Source organism: Drosophila takahashii, chromosome 2R (assembly GCF_030179915.1).
Source record: "Drosophila takahashii strain IR98-3 E-12201 chromosome 2R, DtakHiC1v2, whole genome shotgun sequence".
NCBI classification, from domain to species: Eukaryota; Metazoa; Arthropoda; class Insecta; order Diptera; family Drosophilidae; genus Drosophila; species Drosophila takahashii.
The window spans coordinates 14337612-14359298 of record NC_091679.1 but is presented as its reverse complement, the minus strand read 5'-3'; the positions used below and the strand labels follow the sequence as shown (position 1 = coordinate 14359298).

The 21687-nt window shown below is 41.0% G+C and overlaps 3 protein-coding genes across 3 annotated transcripts; 2 read left to right on the top strand and 1 right to left on the bottom strand.

Moving 5' to 3' along the window:
• Positions 1-1170: 1170 nt before the first annotated feature.
• LOC138912157 (voltage-dependent calcium channel gamma-7 subunit-like) lies at positions 1171-7017 on the bottom strand. Its single transcript, XM_070212018.1, has 4 exons — positions 6990-7017; positions 5811-5951; positions 5538-5752; positions 1171-1371 (listed from the first exon to the last, which is right to left on the bottom strand). Exons 1-4 carry the CDS (start codon positions 7015-7017, stop codon positions 1171-1173), a joined length of 585 nt encoding a protein of 194 aa, XP_070068119.1.
• Positions 7018-9426: 2409 nt separating this feature from the next.
• On the top strand, positions 9427-9912 carry LOC138912156 (uncharacterized). Its single transcript, XM_070212017.1, has one exon. It carries the CDS (start codon positions 9427-9429, stop codon positions 9910-9912), a length of 486 nt encoding a protein of 161 aa, XP_070068118.1.
• Positions 9913-14861: 4949 nt separating this feature from the next.
• Positions 14862-17805, top strand: LOC138912155 (uncharacterized). Its single transcript, XM_070212016.1, has 3 exons — positions 14862-15038; positions 16776-17139; positions 17429-17805. Exons 1-3 carry the CDS (start codon positions 14862-14864, stop codon positions 17803-17805), a joined length of 918 nt encoding a protein of 305 aa, XP_070068117.1.
• The last annotated feature ends 3882 nt before the right edge of the window (positions 17806-21687 follow it).

The window sequence follows — 21687 nt, the reverse complement described above, 5'->3', positions numbered from 1 at the left end:
AAGGTGGAAGAGACAAAAGCTTCTGCTGCTGGCGAAACCAGGGAAGCCAACGGGGGAACCGTCCTCCTGCCGACCCATCTGCCTACTGGACACCATAGGAAAGGTCCTGGAGTCAGTAATCTCGTCCAGACTCAACGCGGCTCTAGAGGCATCCGGCGGCTTTTCCGACCGCCAGTTCGGGTTCCGAAAGCGCCGGTCAACTGTGGATGCAGTCAAAACGGTCGTCGACTTAGCCCGCGATGCAATCGCTGGGACAAGATGGAAGGGTGGCGACAAGAAGTACTGCTTAATGGTCACACTAGACATTCGCAACGCCTTCAATTCGGCTAACTGGGATCGTACGATGGAGGCTCTCAGGAACTTCAACGTACCTGGGTACCTGCTTAACATCATCGACAGCTACTTCAGCAATAGAGTGCTGTTGTACGAAACAAGCGGCGGAGCAGCATCATACGACGTAACGGCTGGCGTTCCACAAGGCTCCGTTCTGGGTCCCCTCCTTTGGAACACGATGTACGACGGGGTCCTAAGACTGGAGTTCCCAGAGGATACCACGGTGATCGGGTTCGCCGACGACGTAGCCCTTGTTGTCGTCGCCAAGGATACCGAGTCTAGAGCGAATGAAAGCATAAGAGCGGTAGAAGACTGGTTGGCTCACGCCGGGAGCACCTTGATTACGCGCACGTAAAGGCAACCGCTACTGTAAGAGGTCTGTCCCGAATCCTCCTAAACACCAGGGGCCCTAGGCAGGATACCAGGAAATTGCTAATGAGCGTGGCATCGTCGCAAATTCTGTTCGCAGCTCCGGTGTGGGCGGACGCCATGGCCGTCCCCAGCTACAGAAGGGGAGTGGACTCCGTTTATCGGCTTTGCGGAATAAGGGTCGCCTGTACCTTCCGAACAATATCGGATGACGCAGTCCTAGTATTCGCTGGACTGGCACCAATAAGCGAGAGAGCGCGCGAGGCCAAAGAGATCTACCAAGCAAGGCAGCGAGGCGACACGAACGTGGCGCAACGCAAAAGCGAATGGCGCGCTAAGACTCTGAGCAACTGGCAAAGGAACTGGGAAGCGTCTAGCAAAGGGAGATGGACCTACAAACTCATCCCCAACATCGAGGAATAGGTATCTCGTAAGCACGGCCAGGTCGACTTCTATCTGACTCAGGCTCTAAGCGGCCATGGGTGCTTTTGAAGCTACCTCAAGCGCTTCGGCAAGGACACGGAAGACGGGTGCCCGGAATGCGGCAGCGGTATACCAGAGGACGCACGCCACGTAATCTTTGAGTGCAGGCGGTTCGAGTTCCAAAGGCTCAGGTTGGAGGAAGCGACACGCTGGAGAGTTACTGCAGAGAACCTGGTCCACATAATGCTGAGTTGCAAAAGGAACTAGGAGGAGGTAGTGGAATACATAGCCGAGGTGATGAAGGCACTCAGGCAGGCGGAAAGAGAGAGAAGGTAGCATCGTGGGCTGACCGGGCAAAGCAATGCTTAGCGGCCGTACCGCCCGATCGCGGTCCACTATAGCCACCACTTTTATCCCGACACCCCCATACACCCCATGTTATACATATATTTACATATATTTATTTTAAATTGTAATAATTCAACACTTGAAATTAAAAAAAAAAAAAAAACGGACAGACAGACCGACAGACAGACGGACAGACGGACATGGCTAGACCGACTCGGCTAGTGAATCTGATCAAGAATATATATACTTTATGGGGTCGGAAACGCCCCCTTCTAGCTGTTACACACTTTTGCACGAATACAATACTCCACGAGTAACGAGTATAAATAGAACAAGCTCATTCCCCCTTTTCCCCTTGCCGACAACAGTGTGAACAAAAGTCGCGTCTCATAGTCACTCTATATACCCTGCAGTTCCCGAATTCAGACCGAGCGCTAAATAGCACTGCGTCGACTGCGACGCCGGCAGAGCCTCGGCAGAAGCGACTCTCTCAATCACAGTCACCGACGGAGCCGACCTAAACGGCGCCATAGACGACGCTCTTCCAAATTTCTCTCTCTCAAATTAAGCAAGCGCGATCGTGGCAAAGGGAAAAGAACAACAAGAGAGATTGAAATTGCAGATGTTGTTTTTCTATTTCTGAAAAGCAGGCGCCGTTGTTCCGCGTTTTTCAATTGCGTTCTAACTGTGAAAAGTTGTTTTCGAGTTCAAACCAAAGTGCTATTAATCAAGAATGCATTTTTAGGTAAGTAATTTTAAAGGGTATTATAACTTTGTCTTGTCATAATTATTATAGCTTCTCATTTTTAGAATATGCACGTTTTATTTTTAGGTCAAGCTGATGGTACAAGGTGCATAAACAATATAATTTCAGATGAGATCATTTTGTCCTACAGCCCACAAGGATGTTTTTCTTGCACTTCTAAGTAAGTTTTTATCGTTCTTGTCTAATATTCTAATATCCGGCTCGCTCCGACATATGTACTACCTGCAATATAAAGAAGACTTTTGAGAAAGTTTCATCGCGATAGCTTTAGCTTTAGAAACGGACAGACGGACAGACGGACATGGCTAGATAGACTCGGCTATTGATGCTCATCAAGAATATATATACTTTATGTGGTGGGAAACGTCTCCTTCACTGCGTTGCAAACATCTGACTGAAATTATAATACCCTCTGCAAGGGTATAAATATATATTTTCCAAATTCAGATTCCATTGGTCAGGTGAAGCCAGCAGAGCCTCCGGAGAGGATGCGGAGCTATGTGAAAAATATCCATGCGCGAAAACGGAGCTCACCAAGACTCCGGAAGCCATGACAAACGTACCGAAGAACCTACAAGTCACCGAAGTTGGTAAAAATCTATTAATTTAATGTAAAAGTATGAAAATAATTTTCCAAAAATGATGTAGTAAAATTAAGTGAAAAGAAAAAAAACCTTCGATAAAGGCGATGAAATTCAACATATTTTTTATTTTTCTCTCTCTTTGCTGATGACTTTGGGTAATATTGGGTAAAAGGCGCCGAATTTGGTGATAAATTAAGCGCTGAAAAATGGTGATGAACAGGTGCTAAGAAAGCGCTAGTTTCTGGGAGTGATGAGCCCCTAGGTAGCGTACTTATTTTGTCGCATCTAAAATCCTTTTTCGTCACAAAAGTTGATATCAGAACTTTTGTACGTTGAAGGTGCGAACGTCACTAGTTTTTTACCTCGTTAAGAGTTGTTTTTATTTGATATCAGAAGTTTTTGTTTGTTTACTTTTGCTCTCATAGGTGCTAATATAAACATTTAAATTTAAATTGGTCATAAATCATAATTTTTAAACTATTGTTTTTTAACGATTAAAGTTAAAAAGGCGTTGAAGTATTTCAAAATACCTTTTAAACGAGGTATAGCACATGTCTGTACCTTTAGTAGTGTAGAACTTACAAACTAAGGAAATGTAGCTATTTTCAGCTTTTTCCCGCTGAAGTAGCGGCTTTTTCCAAAAGTCGTAGAACAAAAGATTCCTATATGGAACTCTTAAGTGCAAATTTACTGATTCCATGACCCTAAAATACAGTTCGGATACTCTCACACAAAATTCAATACTCAGGAAGCGTAGTAGTTCGAGCTGGCAAAAGTGGCTACTTTCTTAAAAAAAGGGACGTGACTTTTTACAGTAATGTGTTATATACCAAAATTTAAGGAATCTCAAGGGCTATACAGTTTACAGTTTTAAAGAAAATCGTCAGAGCCGTTTTTAAGAAAAATAAAAAAAAAGCTAAGAAAAAAGTTTTAAAAAATTGTCTTTGGTTCATATACATTTACACAAATTGCATATATAAGGCGTTTATAGCATTTAAAAATACCTTTCAAACGAGAATTTTAGCTATTTATAGCTGTTTTCCTGCTAAACTAGCGAGTTTTTCCAAAAGTGGTAGAACAAAAGTTTTTTATATCGATGTGATGAACGTCATATCAAATTTTCAAAACTTATAAAACATGTTTTGGATAAACTGACAAACAGAATTAAATTTTCAATTCGGGAAGAAGAAGAAAATCTTATTTTGGCTATAACTTTTGAACGGAGCGTCGGATCTATCATATGACCCCTCATTCGACGGAAATTTTCAAAAGGAATACAACTAAAACATTGCGAGGGGGCAATTATCCCCGCCGGCCCCAACAGCTCCAAATTTCAAAATTTGGACTTTTTCACTTTCACCGTTCTCTCTCCCAAGCCAATTGATTTTCTTGGGTGCGTGTCATAACGCCCGGTGTCATAGCGCCCGCGGGCTCCCGTGGGCCTTTTGACACTTTTACAAGTGTCATAACGCCCTTTCAAAAAATGACATAGAGCCCCCGGGCGTTATGACGTTAAAAGTGTCATAACGCCCACAACTTCTAAAAAAATTCTAAAATGCATTTTGAGTTAAGGAGAATACCGATAGGAGAATTGCTTTTCGTTGTAAAGCTGTTACGTGGGCATATTAGTGCCCTAGTCCTGAAACGACTTGGGCCGAGGAAAAGTCATCCGATGTTTAGGTCAATTTTTGCCGGCATAAGCTCGCCGGATGGGGTGGGTTCTTGGTAAGACTTTCTCCTCTCCAACATAACGAGAATAAATATTAAGATGCCTGAAAAATAGTAAGCGTCCATAAAGTCCGTCGGTCATCAGTCTACATAGCCCCACAAGCTTAGCTGTCGCTTGATCGTAACACGATCGGGCAATGTTTCGGCCACATTCCCTCCCCTTCACACGTTCGTGTGCCAAATGGATCGTCGCGGGCCGCGCAATACTATCCCCTATTGTCAAGGTTGCCTGTCGAAAGTTATGTCATTATTCTTCACCTACTCCACTTATCGCGTCAGCACCCCCTTTCTGAAAACTTAGCACTTCATGATTTTAAGTACGTTTTCACATTATAATTTTATTGAATGAAATATTGACTAGTGCCATTTATGAGTAATACTATTAAAGAGAATACATATGAATTTAATTCTAATTGACCAACAAAGTTTGTTAGCGGAGAGTATCAAATTTACCACCCGTACAGGGTGCACACGTCAGCAAATTGCCGACTATTCACGACTACAAAGGTCGCTCTGGGGCTCTTGTTTTTGTTCATACAAACACAAGGCTGATACTCGCCGCTGAAAAGTCAATTAGTATTTATATTATAAAAAGTACAACGAAAAAGTGTAACTATCAGCACCTAAGTTTTCTTCGCCTTGAGGAGGCGTAAATTGTGGAATTTACTTTAGATAACCAACTATCAAAAAGGAGGCACGGATATATATATGTATGGTTGATAAAGGAATCGTGTTCCGACAAACTTACCCCTTTATGTCGTGGGCGATGAGATCTCGACGCTCCGGATCCCTGGCTTTGGAAGATATTATAATTTATATATATATATACGTGCGCCAAACCATATCATATTAGCTTTTTATTGATATGAAATAAGGTAGAAATGACCGTATTTCATATCGAATTTTTTTTCTGCGTATATTCTGGGACGAATAATATTATATTTAATATAATATTTAATTTTTGTAGATTGTTCTAATACACTCACATTGTAGTAGCTGACCTCTTGCAAGTTGATGAAGAGAAAAATGTTGAGGACACCAACGAATTCCGTGACAATGAAACCGAAGACAAAGAGGAAGAAGCTCTGGCCGTAGGAGACCTTGATGAGGGCGGGCTGGAGGGTGGAGGGGGGTCTGAGTTTCGAACCGATTTCCTTTAGTATTGAGATATAGGCAATCAGGCCGATTAGCATCACAGGACCTTAAATATTTAAGATTAAATTAGGGATTCAAGGGACTATATCCCTATTAAAACTCACCGCTAACAATAAAGAGAATTCCGGCGCTGAAATAATACAGATTGTTTCGATGCGAGCATGTGGGTATTAGGAAGACTATAAAGCTGATCACCAAAAATACACCTGTAGCCAGGAAAATCGGACAGGACTTGATGACGGTATCTATAAAATAAAAGAGGGTTAATTTGAAAATATAGCTGGCTAATATTTTTTATCCTTCGCCTTAACCAGCATTTATTCGCATATAATAAAATATTCTCCCGCTGTTTTTGGTTCCTCTTCATAAAACGTACCCCCATTTTTTAGCCTAGCCGTATTTCTGACTTTTAAACTTTGTTTTCTTGCTTCTATTTTTTGGTCTCTTCCTGACCTGTCAGCAGGTGACAAAATATCCCGCGGCTAAGCACAAACACGTGGAGATAGAGAAAGGACTTCTGCAAAAAAAAGGATGGGCAAAAAAAAAAAAAATATCCCAACCAAAGCCACTCACTTTTTGGCCGACTTTTTAATAGTTATACCCGTTACTCGTAGAGTAAAAGGGTATATTAGATTCGTGCAAAAGTATGTAACAGCTAGAAGGAACCGTTTCCGACCCCATAAAGTATATATATACTTGATCAGGGCCAATAGCCGAGTCTATCTGTCCGTCTGTCCGCCTGTCTGTCTGTCCGTCTGTCCGTTTCTATGCGAACTAGTCTCTCAGTCAGTGTTCCCAGATCAGGGGTTTTCCCCCTAGATTTAGGGGTTTTTTGACGTGCTAGGGGGAATTTTAGGGGGGAAGAATTTTTAGGGGGAAAGTTTAGGGTTTTTTTTTGAAAATTGTATTATCCAAATGTTTTGAAAAAAACACTAGAATATTTGATTTTCTAAAAAATTTCCGCGCATATAAATTACCTAAATATGGCAAAAATATCAAAAAAATACTGCGCACGACTTTACTATCGAGTGTAAGTGTTACCAGCTGATGGCGGATTCTGGGAAACCGCCTTTAAGTTTTCTAACTGTGATTACCGAAAAATTTCGTTGCTGGTTAATAATTAAATTTAAGTTTAACATGCCTCCAGTGCTTCCAAAAACCAATTTCTCAAATGAAGTTCTCGAGGTGATCTCTTAAAATTCGATCTCGTTTTGTAGTATATAAATAAATATATACATGTATTTCAAAATATAATAATAAATATATGTTAAACAACAAATTACTATACAGAGATTTTTCCAATCTGAACATTTCTACAACGCCATATTGATTTATTTATTATTTTATTGTATATTTTCGAAATTAAGTAAATTTTTGAATTTAGGGGGAAAACTGGATTTTTTAGGGGGAAATATCGACTGTTTGAGATTTTTTAGGGGGAAAGCAAAATTTTCATCTGGCAACACTGCTCTCAGTTTTAAAGCTATCGCGATGAAACTTTCCCGACAGTCGTCTTTCTATTGCAGGTAGTACATATGTCGGAGCGAGCCAGATCGGACCACTATATCTTAGGGGTTCCATAGGAATATTCAAACATATATGAGAAAATTCATTGTAACTTTGTAGGAAGTAGGCGTTTTGATTCTTGACTACTTCAAAACAAAATTTAAGTAGAAACGCTGAATCTGGCCCTGGAACTGCACCGAGTGAGCATTACTTTATCTGCAAGGGTATATAAGCTTCGGCTGGCCGAAGGTAGCTTCCTTTCTTGTTTAATGTAACTTTACCAAAAATTAATATTTTTTTAAAAGTGTAAAAGCAGAAAGTTGCTTACATCTACTGAGCATATTTTTGTAAAAGTATGATTCGAAAATCCATCGGAGTTAGATCCCACAGCTTTTGGCGCGAGCCATCCTATCCAACTGACGGCACGACTAAAATTAATACAAAACTACAATAAAACTGCAGCATTTAATGTTATCAGGTAATATTAGAGTATTTTACACAAAATCAACAATAACAATTAAAATTTGTGAATAAAAAATATTTGCCACCATACAATATAAAAGGTTCGTCACGATACTGGTGGAGAGAATCGGTTCTTAAATTACTCATCACTGTGCACTCGATGCCCTTTTAAATCGGTTCAGTTAATTTGCATTTAAAATTGCTTCACAATTAGTTCAGTTATTATCGTGATTATCCTCACTGATGGATCACGCTCCTGATTTCTTGGTTTTTCACTTGTTCACTATTACTTTTTATTGGCTCGTTTTTGGGCTTCACTGTTTTAAGGCATTTGGTAATGGACACTACTTTTTCCAAAGTGGACAATGGTCACTGCGCCTCGGAACGGATCGCTGCTATGTCTTCTTCAAATTCAGTAGCGCGGGGATTACGAGTGCTGCGGAAATTAACATCGGAGTATTGTTCGCTTGTCAGATGTCGTCCTTATGGTGATATTGGCAGCGGTGTCCGTCTCTTCAGATCATTGCTAATCGTGTCCTTATCAAGGACAGTAGAATAGGACAACGGGTCTTGGTCTCCTGTTGGCATTGGACTCCGTGGGCAGATGCCCGAAGCCCGTGAGGAAAATCCTCCTCCCTCGGAGCTAGCGGCTACCGTCGGTATGAGAACAGAATAGGTTCTCCCCTTTTCTCTATCCGGCTTGGGTCTTTTATACCAGAATCAAGCTTTCACTTGGCTTCCGACATAGCTGGATTACTTAGCTGTTCCCACCTATGATATTTCATATCTTAGGGGAGTCAACGCCCGACCGATGCACTTTGCCAGCTCCCGGTATATGGTTACCAGTAGGTCGATCGTGGCCGTTGTTCTGGTTATACGACACCCGGGAATCGCAGACTTGCACTTTTCTTTGCTTGCTTTTCTGAGTCAACTATCCAATTGTGCCTCTTCCTTTGCCTCAAGATTCGTTGTTGTTTTATAAGTGAATATTTCTCCATCAAATAAATTAAAGGAGAGGGCGTACGTAACAAAGCGCACTCGAATCAATGAGATTACCGAGAAGAGAGTACCGTTTGATACCTCTCATGCTTTTTCATATTTTAGTCAGTTAAACATTTCAGGAGTTATGTTCCGGTTCTGATTCAGAAGATGAAGATGTGGAAAATACTTTGCAGTTCAGCCAAATGGCTGACGTTCTAAAATGTATTATTTGCATTGATAGGCCGCGGGACGTAGTTTTTCTACCATGTACCATGTAACGCTCGTCGCGAGTGCAGTACCATTGTACGGCAGTGCGTTCATTGTTTTCACTATAAACCAAAACTTCTATCACAGATAATGGGTAATTTACCAAGAGATCGATTGCATGGAAATAGACCCTTTGAAGTAAGCGGAGTGGATCTCTTTGGGCCTGTTAAAGTCTCACTTGGAATTCGGGGAAAGCAGCCAATCAAGATGTACATAGCAGTGTTTGTCTGCTTTGCTTCCAAGGCTGTACATTTGGAAATTGTGAAAGATTTGACGTCTAATACATTTATTTTATGCTTATCCAGGTTTGTGGGTCGTCGTGGTCCTGTTGTCAAACTTTATTGCGACAACGCCACGAATTTTGTGGGAGCTGCTCGAATCCTGAAGGAGCTTTTGGAACCTGTCGACACCAACGACCAGAGCATCATGTCGTATGCTGCGGCCCACCGATTCACCATCGAATTCATCCCTCCCAGAGCGCCACATATAGGCGGCCTTTGGGAGATGGCCGTAAAATCGGCCAAGCATCTTCTTCTCAGAGCCATGGGCAGAGCTATTCTGAAGGAGGACGAACTCCATACCGTCATAGTGGAAGTGGTCCTAAATTCGAGGCCGCTCATCGTAGACAGTGGCAGTCCCAACGAGGGAGAGGTTGTCACGCCAGCTCATCTGCTAGTAGGCACAACGCTAGCAACGCTGCCCATGGCAGCTAGTCTCAGCAATCAAACAGCGGTTTTGGAGCGACTGGTCGAGGGACTATCTTTTGAGCCAACAGCAGCGAGGGAAATGGACCAAAGGCGTGGACAATCTTCAGATCGGAACAGTGGTGGCAATCCACGAAGACAACGTTCCCCCCAGCTGTGGATAATGGGCATAGTCGTAGAGGTCGTTCCAGGACATGATGGGAAGGCTCGCTTGGCTATAGTCAAAACCAAATCGGGTCTATATAAACGCTCCATTCACCGCCTTGCACCTATTCCTATTAGTTGAAGCATTTGTATGTTAATGCTGTCAACGCGGCCGATGTTCAGTCAATTCGGTGGCGATTTACTTTTTTAAAAGAATGTAACAATTAGTACCTAAGATCTCATGAAGTCGAACTTTCCCTCTCGTATTAAAAAGAGCTTTCGCTCCCTCGCACTCGCGAGAACCACTATTGTAGCTTTGAAACTCATATAATGGCTCTAGAAGAGTTTAAATAAATGTGATTGGATCACTCTCAATTTGGAAACGAAAGTGTCTACAAGTACTATTCTTGTCTGTCCGAATTATTAGTTGGAAATAAATTGCCGTATTGGCCTTCGTGATTTGCACGAACAGCCAGGTTGCGCTGTCCAGCTCAACATCGTCACTCAATCCATTCGTTGATGAATTTGGGATTCTGCGCGTCGGCGGAAGAACTCAATTCTGGACTTTAATGCTCGTCATCCTATTATTCTTCCAAGGAGCCATCCTGTCACAGTCGCTATGATCTTATATTTCCATGAAAGGAATCTCCACGCTGGACCTCGTGCGCTGCTTGCTATAATTCGTCATCAGTACTGGCCGGTCGGCGGGCGCAAATTAGTGGCAAGCGTAGTGAACAAATGCATAAGGTGTTTTAGGGCCAAGCCGCGTTAACTCCAGCACATCATGGCAGACCGCCCCAAGGAAAGATTGGATGACGGATCGTACACTTTTATGATCACCGGAGAAGATTTCTGTGGTCCCTTTTATTACAAAAGCAAAGTGCGTACTCGGCCGCCAATAAAATGCTACATCTGCGTGTTCATCTGCTTCCCAACGAAGGCCATACACCTGGAACTGGTGCAGGATTTGTCTACTCCTGCTTTTATTAGCGCGCTTCAGCGGTTTATTTCTACTAGATGCCGGCCCAGAGAAATATGGTCTGACAATGCGACTAATTTCGTGGGAGCCAGTAACAAGCTTAAGCGTTTAAAGGAGTTGTTTATGAGCGATACGCATCAGAAGGCAGTAGAAGACTTCTGTTTAGCGGATCAAATCGATTGGCGTTTTATACCTCCTCGCTCTCCGCACATATAACACATATTTTTTTTTGGTTTTTCTTATACCATCTTCACACTGCCGCTTAAAAATTCAACAGCGAACTGTGTTTCCACAGAGAATAGCTTAAGCGCGCAGCTGATCGGCACAAGCAACCCCGAAACCAAAAAACCAAAACTTGCCAATTTAGTGGTCTGAAAATAAAATGGATATGGAATTTTTTCAGAGGCAAATGATTTGTTTATTGAGAATTCCATCCAGGTAAGCGTAATAAAAACCATTTCTGAACCATCAGGGACGCCACGAGAATTTTCGCAAATTAGAAATGTTATGACTCTTTTAAATATTTATAAGACGTTACTTTTATATTATTCTATGTCTATATTTTATTTTTTTATGAACAATTTTGGGAGATTAAAACAGAGTAAAACTGCGTAAAATCTTTTGGTACAACAGTTGATATGTCTTGCCAAGAAGAACATGCGCTAGATAATGGTCGTTCCCTAAAAAAAGCATAGCAATATCTCTTTTCACGACGAAATAATTTTCCAAGCTCCGAGCCGGTTCAAGACTCTTTGGTCATGCACCAACATCAATTTGCTTTATAACAGCCGACGTGGGCCATTGCTGTGGAAATGTATTTCCTTACCCAAAAAATTCAGAAACGCCACATACAAAAATCACCTAAACGCGTAAAAATACAGAAAGAAAAACCCTGAAATACTATCTACTTTTCACTGCAGCAGTTGTAGCGACAATCCACGTCTTTTTCTAGCACATTAATTTCCTAAGCATAGATCGGCTAAAAGTTTTACTAGTCAAAAAATATTATTTTTTTGAAGTGTGAGCGAAGAAACAGCAAACAAATCAATTGACGCCAATTTTTAAGATATATCAAAATGTTGAACACCAAGTTCTCAAACCATAAATTTTCACCCGCTAAATCCGGTACTTCTTTTGGTATTTCCTAAACTTATCTGAGTACAGCGTACTCATCTAGTACTTACATCGACGAAAACCACGAGCAAGCCATGGGAGTAAGGGAGAGGCAAATAGGTGGCTAACACCTTTGGCCGGAACCTTTTTTTACGGTGGTATTCAAATAAGCTAAGGAAATATAGAATTACTAGTGAAACTCATAGCCGATGTAAGTTTTATGCCTTAGGCCTAAGTATTAGGCCTTTAGAAGGTCTATTAGTAGTTCTTATAACCTTGCTTACAATAATAAATCGAGCGTTTCCGACCCCATAAAGTATATATATTCTTGATCAGGGTCTGTCCGTCTGTATGAACGCTGAGATCTCGGAAACTACAAAAGCTAGAAGGTTGAGATTTCCCACACATATTCTTAGGTCTCCTTCGCAGCGCAAGTTTATTTCAGTCGAGCGCCACGCCCCCTCTAACGCCCACAATCGCCCACTAACGATTTTAAAATGTGTCCTGCGCCCACATCTTTAAAGATTTCCGAGAAGTATAAATGCAATTTTGTTATGTATATTTATACCTATCGAAATGTAGAAGACATTTTTCAAATCAGACCATTCATTAAAAAGTTATACGCAATCAAAATATCTATATATATCTATCTCCCTCGCACTCCCTTTAGCTGAGTTACGATTATAGTCGGGACACCAACCCGAGTACAGCGCTCGCACTCCTTTTAGCTGAGTGACGGGTATTAGATAGTCGGGACCCGACTATATCGTTCTCTCTTGTTCTATCTAAAACTTGCACTCTCACTTTGGAATTTTGTTCCCAGAGACACGACTACACTTTCTCAGCTTCTAGATGGTTCTGATTTGCCCTTTAGGTGCCCTTCTAGTAAGTCGGCTCAATTGCATTTTCTAGAGAGAGTTTTCCGAAATTTAAACCTATCTTGGGCCCACTATTCTACTTGTTCCGCCACGAACCAGCACGACTCCGGAACCAGGTCTCCATTCCCAGTCCATCTCTAGTATCGGCATCTGTTGCTCCTCCCTAACCCAGGTACGCGGTCGTTTGGTATGTTTTGATTTTGTATATGTTTACTAGCAATACCCGAAGCGACGTTGTTCGCTACTATAAGCAACGCATTTATTGCTGATTTTTTCATATATTCAAATTCAAATTAATATCAGAGTAAAATCCCGCGTAACCTTAGCTAAACAGTAAACCCACTTAGAACGCACTAATATTCTAAACCTTCTAACCATAACATTACTTACCTTAACATCGCATTATCCCTAACATTACCTCGCCTTAACCCCACCTATTTTATTCTAAAACTTGGCACACTTTTTTTAGCACCTTAATGCTTTTTTCACTATTTCCTCGTCTTCACCCACCAGAGTACCAGTTTTTCCTATTTATACCCGTTACTCGTAGAGTAAAAGGGTATACTAGATTCGTGCAAAAGTATGTAACAGCTAGAAGGAAGCGTTTCCGACCCCATAAAGTATATATATTCTTGATCAGGGTCACTAGCCGAGTCGATCTAGCCATGTCCGTCTGTCCGTCTGTCCGTCTGTCCGTCTGTCCGTCTGTCTGTCCGTCTGTCTGTCTGTATGAACGCTGAGATCTCGGAAACTACAAAAGCTAGAAGGTTGAGATTTCCCACACATATTCTTTGGCTTCCTACGCAGCGCAAGTTTATTTTAGCCGAGCGCCACGCCCCCTCTAACGCCCACAATCGCCCACTAACGATTTTAAAATGGGTCCTGCGCCCACATCTTTAAAGATTTTCGAGAAGTATAAATGCAATTTTATTGTGTATATTTATACCTATCGAAATGTAGAAGACATTTTTCAAATCGGACCATTCATTAAAAAGTTATACGCTTTATAAATTGTCAACATATATCTATCTCCCTCGCACTCCCTTTAGCTGAGTTACGATTATTAGTCGGGACACCAACCCGACACAGCGTTCGCATTCCCTTTAGCTGAGTGACGGGTATTAGATAGTCGGGACACCAACCCGACTATAGCGTTCTCTCTTGTTTTTTTTTTAATTTTCTCAAAATATATTTATTGTTAGCCGGCTCGAGGTCAGGATTTTGAAAAACAACGCAAATTTTAACTTTTGGTTATTTGTCAATATATTTCGGTTGCTCTTCGGCAAACCGTCTTCAGGACAAATTTAATTTACTCGTCTGCGTCCGGTGACGTGGAGTTGTTAACTGAAAAATATTTGATTTAGAATTGCATCCATTAGGTGATCCGTTATTTAATCATTACATACTTATGTACATGCCAATTTATCGATGTGTATGTATCATTGCTAGACATCGGATTTTAGGTTTTTTTTTTGTTTGTGGTCTAAAAAATGAGAAATTTTTAAAATAGACTTATAAAAATACAGGCTTTTGGTAAATGGTGGCTTATGAAAAATATGTCTTTTTTAGGTGAAAAAAGGTTAAGGAATATGCCAAGAATATTTTGACCTATTTGAATAGGTCAAAAAAGGTTCGTTTTTATTTTTCTCTCATATAATTAAAAAGATTACTTCTTTAAATAATGCCGAGTCAGTGGTTTAATATATGAAGTTGTAAACATAATCAAAGTATTAAAAAAAAGGTATTTGCCCAAGGAGGTAAGTTTGTGTTTTCACATATAATTTTGGTTATGTTTATACCCATGCAGAGGGTATTATGATTTCAGTCAGAAGTTTGCAACGCAGTGAAGAAGACGTTTCCGACCCCATAAAGTTTATATATTCTTGATCAGCATCACTAGACGAGTCGATCTAGCCATTTCCGTCTGTCCGTCCGTCTGTCTGTTTCTACGCAAACTAGTCTCTCAGTTTTTGAGCTATCGGGATGAAACTTTCCCAAAAGTCTTCTTTCTATTGCAGGTAGTATATATGTCGGAACCGACCGGATCGACGTTAAAAAAATTCTAGCTTCTTCTGCGCACGATGCGCTTGAAAAACTCGTGAAGTTTTCGACAATTGTGTAATGGCAATTATAGTTCGTGTTCGCAGCCAACTGCAGATTCGTAGGCCGGAGCAGCCGCCCTGCTCTACGTTCCGCCATGAAGACTCATCGGGTCGGCAAACCGTCGTTGTGGCCAACAGATCGCGCGTCCTGGAAACTATGGAACATTCCACGGCGACATACGCGCCTGGCAAGCAGGTTGGAAGGGACAAACCTAACACTAGTAGAAATTAATTTGTAGCAACTAATTCCAGCGGTCAGGGTTGTGATTTTTGTAGAAATCCTAGCCACTCTATATACTCATGCACATCTTTCGGCAACCTTGCTCCGTCTGCTCGATTAAAGGAGGTCAAAAAGGTTGGGCTATGTATCAATTGCCTTAAAGGAGGCCACCAGGTTCGAGCATGCAAATCTAACAGTGCGTGTCGCGTCTGTGGCTCAAGGCATCACACATTGCTTCATTTCAACAAGAGCTTGCAAATAACTGTCAACCGATGTTCCTGAGGCAGTTTAATCTCGACAAAACCGAAAAAAATGTTGCTCACAAACTCTCTCTCTGAGCGGAACCCTTTTTTAGTTTTGCTTGTCGGTTTCGTTCCAACCGTTCGGCTCAACCGAAAAAAGCAATCGGTCTTTCAATAACCATTCAGTGAGACCCTTTATAGTTAACAGTCACCTAAAAGGGTTTCTATAAGACTACTGTTAAATAAAAGTAAAAACAATGGGTTTTCTCTAGAAAGGGAAAAGTATAGGCCTGCTGTGATATGTGCATAAATTTTACATAGGAAATCAAGATAATTCTAAAATTGCATTGTACATATAAATGTATATAAAATTGTATTCTGAAATTAGGTTAGCTGCTATTTTTGTTTGCTTCTATATATTTATTGACTATATAAGGAACTATCTTTAATAAGAAATGCCATAAAGAAACGAATTACCTTTCAAATGAGCTAAAAAAGGCAGATCAGTTCAAATAAACTACCATAAGTCTTAGGATAAAAAATGGCTCAAAGTATTCCAACCAAGCCTATTGCTACAAAATGGATCGCGCGTTTTTTCAAATCTTTCGAAATATTTTGAATAAAACCAAATAATGTTGTGAAGATAGTCTTAAATAGTTAGGAATTGATTTAAAGCTACATAAACAAAATTTGAAACTGCTAAAGGAGGTTTAACCTGTTTGTTTTAACCTGCTCTAATTTTTCCTGCAGCTAAAAAGATTCGCTTCTTATTACGTGGATTTGGTTATTAATTACTACATAAGAAAGATATGCCAAAAGTGGAGTTTTGGAATCGTAAATTATTTAAAATATGTAGAATTTAATTTAATGGTAAATGGGCTAATCTTACAGATTCAGCTTTAGAGAATACACATTACGTATTTTCACTTACCCTTTTGAATTTGAATAATAAAAAAGCAATGTTACGACTGAAGCATTACTGAACAGGTCACACATACACACTCATACATTCACAAAAGACCGTTTTCCTTAACAGACCGAGCAAAGTAGTCAGTAGAAACCGAATCCGAAGTAACTCTAAAAAAAAGGGTTTTGCTCTGAGCGTTACATCTGTTAAGCAAAAACCCTTTTAAGGGGTTAGCTCACACCCAGTTGTCATAGGGTTGTTAGTGGCAGGTTTTTTTCCAACACTTTGAAAAGGTTGACCGAACCTTGCAAGCTCTGATTTCAACACACCGGATGCCACTGCATCACCAAATTTGACGAGCGTGTCCCAACCCGCCGAACCACCTTCTCTAGTGGAAGAAACGTATTCGCCCATCATTCTTATAGCCCAAAATCTCAATCAAGATGTAGTGCTTCTTGCGACAGTAGTCATCCTTGTAAAAAATTATGCTAGAACTCTCGTTACAATCTGCGCTTTATTAGATTCAGGCAGGTCCATCTTATAACTTCCAAGTTTGCGCAACAGTTGCCACTAAAACGAACCACGTCTACAGATGTCGTGCCAGGACTTGGAGACACCAGCTTCGCATCCGATGGCTGCACTATTCATCTAAGCCTGCATTCTCGAATCTGTGATTACCAGGCCAATATTACCGCTCTAGTTGCGCCTAAGATCACAGATCACCAGCCAAGTTTCTCCTTTGACATTGCAAATTGGAACATTCCAAACAACATACCATTAGCGGACCCAGAATTCTTCAGGCCTCAGCGCATCGATCTTTTCATAGGAGCCAATTTGTTCTTTGATCTTCTCTCAGTCGGCCAAATCAGGTTGTCGCCGGAGCTACTAATACTTCAGAAAACGCGTGTCGGCTGGGTGGCTTCAGGAGGTAGCAGACAATCTCAGAGGACGGCATTAGTTGCAGCTCAAACCACGCCGCAATATGAACAAGAGGCTGATGAAAGAATCGATTTGCTGCTAAGGCGTTTTTGGGATATTGAATCTTGCGGCATAAACTTGGAAAAGGTCAAACAAGAATATATAGATTGTGAGAATCACTTCAAGTCCAACTTTTCTCGCCTCCCAACTGGGGAGTTTTCTGTAAGGTTGTTGCGAAACTTGGATGTCTTAGGCGATTCTTATACACCGGCTTTTCGACGATTTCTTAACTTGGAAAGAACCGGCATCCTCAACTAAAGGAAAGGTACGCAGCGTTCATCAAGAAATATCGAGATTTGGCTCACTGTCGTTGGTGGGTCCCGAAGCACAGAGTCGGTGCCAATACTATTTGCCGCATCATTGCGTCCTTAAGGAGGACAGTTCGACCACGAAGCTTAGGGTTGTATTCGACGGCTCTGCTGCCACGTCCACCGGATTTTCGTTGAACGACGTTCTCATGACCGGTCCCACTCTTCAAGCTAAATTGTACCATACTCTGCTGCGTTTTCAAATCTTTCGAGTAGCATTAACCGGGGATATTTGTAAGATGTACAGATGTGTTCGCGTTCCAGAGCCTGATAGCTTCCTGCAGTGCATCCTATGGAGAGACTCTTAAAGGGAGAAAATACAAACCTATAGACTCGATACCGTTACATACGGAAGCCGATCAGCGGCCTTTCTTGCCACACGTTGCTTGCAACAGTTGGCTCATGATGAGAAAGATGTATATCCGATCGGCTCTGTCATTCTAAATCTTGATTTTTACGTTGATGATTTAATGACAGGAGGAGAATCTATAGAAGAGGTGGCTGAGATCATAAAGCAGACAACGGAATTATTGAAGGGAGGTCACTTCCAAATCAGAAAAAGGTGCTCTAACGCATCAGAGCTTTTAAATGGAATTTCTAGCCAGGATAAGGAGAAGGTGCTAAGGTTTCACGATGGAACAGACTTTACAAAGACCCTTGGCTGGCTTTGGGATCCTGCTTCAGATCGATTTCTCTTCTCTGTCTCGCCCGGATCGACGTCACCTAGGCCAACGAAACGCTCTAATCTGTCCAACCGTAGGATTGGTTGGACCCATCATAACGAAGGCCAAAATATTTCTACAGCTCTTATGGAAGGAGCAACTTCATTGGGATGAAAGCTTGCCGGCCTCGTTGGCATCTGCTTGGATCGCCTTCATTAATAGTTTGTCTAACTCTCCACGTTTCGCCTTTCCGCGGCTAGTTGTACTTCCAGATACTCAAGTTGAAGTCTATGGATTCTGCGACGCCAGTATACTCGTATATGGTGCTTGCATCTACATTGTATCAAGAGGAAAGGGAATAACTCAATTGCAGCTGCTGTGCTCAAGACACCTGGCACCTCTTAAGGGTATGACAGTTCCCAAGCTGGAGCTTTGCGGAGCAGAGTTGCTCGCTCAGCTTATTAATGAAGTAGCAGGCATGAAAATATTCGCCGGAAGATTCTATTGTTGGTCCGACTCAACCACTGTTTTGTTGTGGATTCGCAGCGAGCCCGCCCGTTTTACTGTCTTTGTATCAAACAGAGTCGCCAGCATTCAGAAGCTGACGTTGACTGACGCAGATTGGCGCTACATACCCACTAAATTGAATCCGGCAGACACATTGTCAAGGGGAGCTCTTCCTTCGGAGCTCATAGGTTCAAAACTATGGTTTGAAGGGCCAGCCTTCCTATCCAAGAAACAAGCTTCATGGCCAGTATCTGTAATTTCAAAGAAACCATTACCAGAGCTTCGTAAACGAGTCTTCCTCGCAACATGTCCATTTGCGGATCTAACGGAAGGACACAAATTCGCAAACTCCTTCCACAAATTACAGCGTTATTTTGGATACATGTTTCAGTTTCATCAGAAGACCAAATCAAGCGGGTTGACAGTGGCCGATTTAGTTGGAGGCACTCGAATGCTGGTTCGGTCGATCCAGCAAGTGCACCTGTGGAGCGACTTGGTATGCATATCCATGTATCCATGTAAAAGAATGTAACAATTAATACCTAAGATCTCATGAAGTCGAACTTTTCCTCTCGTATTAAAAAGAGCTTTCGCTCCCTCGCACTCGCGGGAACCACTATTGTAACTTTCCAAAATGACTCCAAAGACCTGGCTCCAACGAAATGGGTCCGACGAAAGTGTCCAAAGATATAAACTCCTCGAAGTGTCCAATTTTATTGCACAAAATGTCCACACGGGGAATAAATGTAATTGGATCACTCTCAATTTGGAAACGTAAGTGTCTACAAGTACTATTCTTGTCTGTCCGAATTATTAGTTGGAAATAAATTGCCGTATTGGCCTTCGTGATTTGCACGAAGGAGGAGTTTATATCTTTGGACACATTCGTCGGACCCATTTCGTTGGAGCCAGGTCGTTGGAGTCATTTTGGAAAATTTGGTTGGAGCCGATTTCTGGACGCCGGGCAATTAAATTTGGATTAAAAGCCCTCATGGAAAAAAATTGGTTTGAGAGTGAGAATGCCTTATTACAAAAATAGTTGGCATCAAACAAATAAGGTAAAACCCTAATAAAATATATTTCATAAAGGCAGATGCACATTGCATAAGGCCACATATATATTACCGCTAATTCGCAAGTACCAGTAAAAAGGGTCACAAGAAAAGAAGTACCGTATCGTTGGTAATCGTCTTCTCTTTGTGCCAGTTTCGTTTTGCTGTGGCTGCATACATAAGTTCATACAGTTATTTAAGCCCCTTGACCGCAGCTAAGCCCAGCTTATAAACATCAAAAAAGTTGAGTGATTTGCCTGGTAGCTTTTCACTCATTGTTTGCACTGCGCTCGTCTATTTGGAAATCACTCTTATATTCGAGCCACATTGAGCCTTTTTAAGTGATTTGGTTTGGAGTGACAGTGGTACATTGTGAATATGTAATAACAGCTTTGCACAATAATTAAAAAAAAAAAACAATTATTTTTGGATATCACTGCGCTTATTTAATTGGAGATCACTAATACGGGTCTCGATTGTTTTGAGTAATTTGGTTCAGAGTTACAGTGGAACATTTCAACAATTATAGCTTTGCTAAATAATTAAAATTTTGTTTGTAATTTTCTAAAAACGCCTAAACGTCGTGGAGCTTCTGACAGCAATACTTCTATTGTAGAAGCTGATTCAGAAAATATTTTGAGAAAATTGGATTCAGTTAAGAAGGATATAAATCGTATGGCTAAAGCCGTGGAAAATAAAAAGATTTCGTTTAACTCTGAACAGTTTGATTGTCGTTTGAGTATTTTAGATACGTATATAGATCGCGCATTTTCGTTACAACTGCAAATTGAGGATGTCGATCCGGACTTGGCATCGCGATCTGAACTTGAAGATTTATGCGTGCTAACCAGAGCATTGTTACTGTCAGTAAAAACTCCAGCCCCGTCAAGCAATCTAAACGAATCAGTGTTTAATACAACTCTATCGAATACTAGACACCTTCCTCGAATGCAGTTGCCCAAGTTTGGTGGTAAATATTCTGAATTTAAAAACTTTATTGGATTATTTTCGAGCATAATTGATAGTGACCCATCCCTAAGCAACGTTGAAAAGTTTAATCATTTATTATGTTGCTTAGAAAGCGAAGCGTTAGGTACTGTAAAAGCCTTTCAGGTGACGGATCAGAATTATGCAAAGGCACTTGCTGCTCCAAAGCAAGTTTATGGCAACGAGTGTTGATGGCATATCTCGACTTTTTGAGATACAGTCTATCCAAAGTCCATCTGCAAGCGCATTGCGGTCGCTTATTGATACAGTATCGGCAATATATGAGTCCTTGTTGTCCATTGGCGACGAAAAGGTTATTGCAAACGCACTATTAATTCACATTGTCATGTCAAAGGTTGACGGAAAGACTCGCTCTAGGTGGAAAGAGAATTTAGATTACCAAAAAATCCCGTTATGGTCTGAGTGTGTTACTGCCCTTAATAAGCGTTTTCAGCATTTGTCGACTGAAGAGGCTACAAGCAGTGTTTGCAATTACTACTCCGTAGTAGCGAGATGAATACAAATATTGCTATGCTATTGCTATCGCTCTCTTTTTGACGAGAGCCGTAGCAGAGCCATAGCAAAATAACGAGAAAGTTTGTGCTCTGCTCTGCTCGTAGTTTTGTCGCTTCAGAAACTGTAGCAATAGCGGTAGCAGAAAATCAAGTCCTGTGCTCTGTGTAGCAGTAACGGTAGCAAAAAATTGATAGCGAGATGAGAGCAGAGCACTTGCTTTTTTTTCATGTGCTACGACTCTCGCTTGCTTCTGTCAGAATAAAGTGGTTTAAAATAATAAAATAAATAATAGTATTTTATTCAAAAACTAAAAATCAATATATTATATTATATTATATATAATATTCGTTTTTTATTGATTTTTAGTTTTTGAATAAAATACTATTATTTATTTTATTATTTTAAACCACTTTATTCTGACAGAAAATATTTTCTTTCTCATTCTGGCAAAGCGACAATTAAAAAG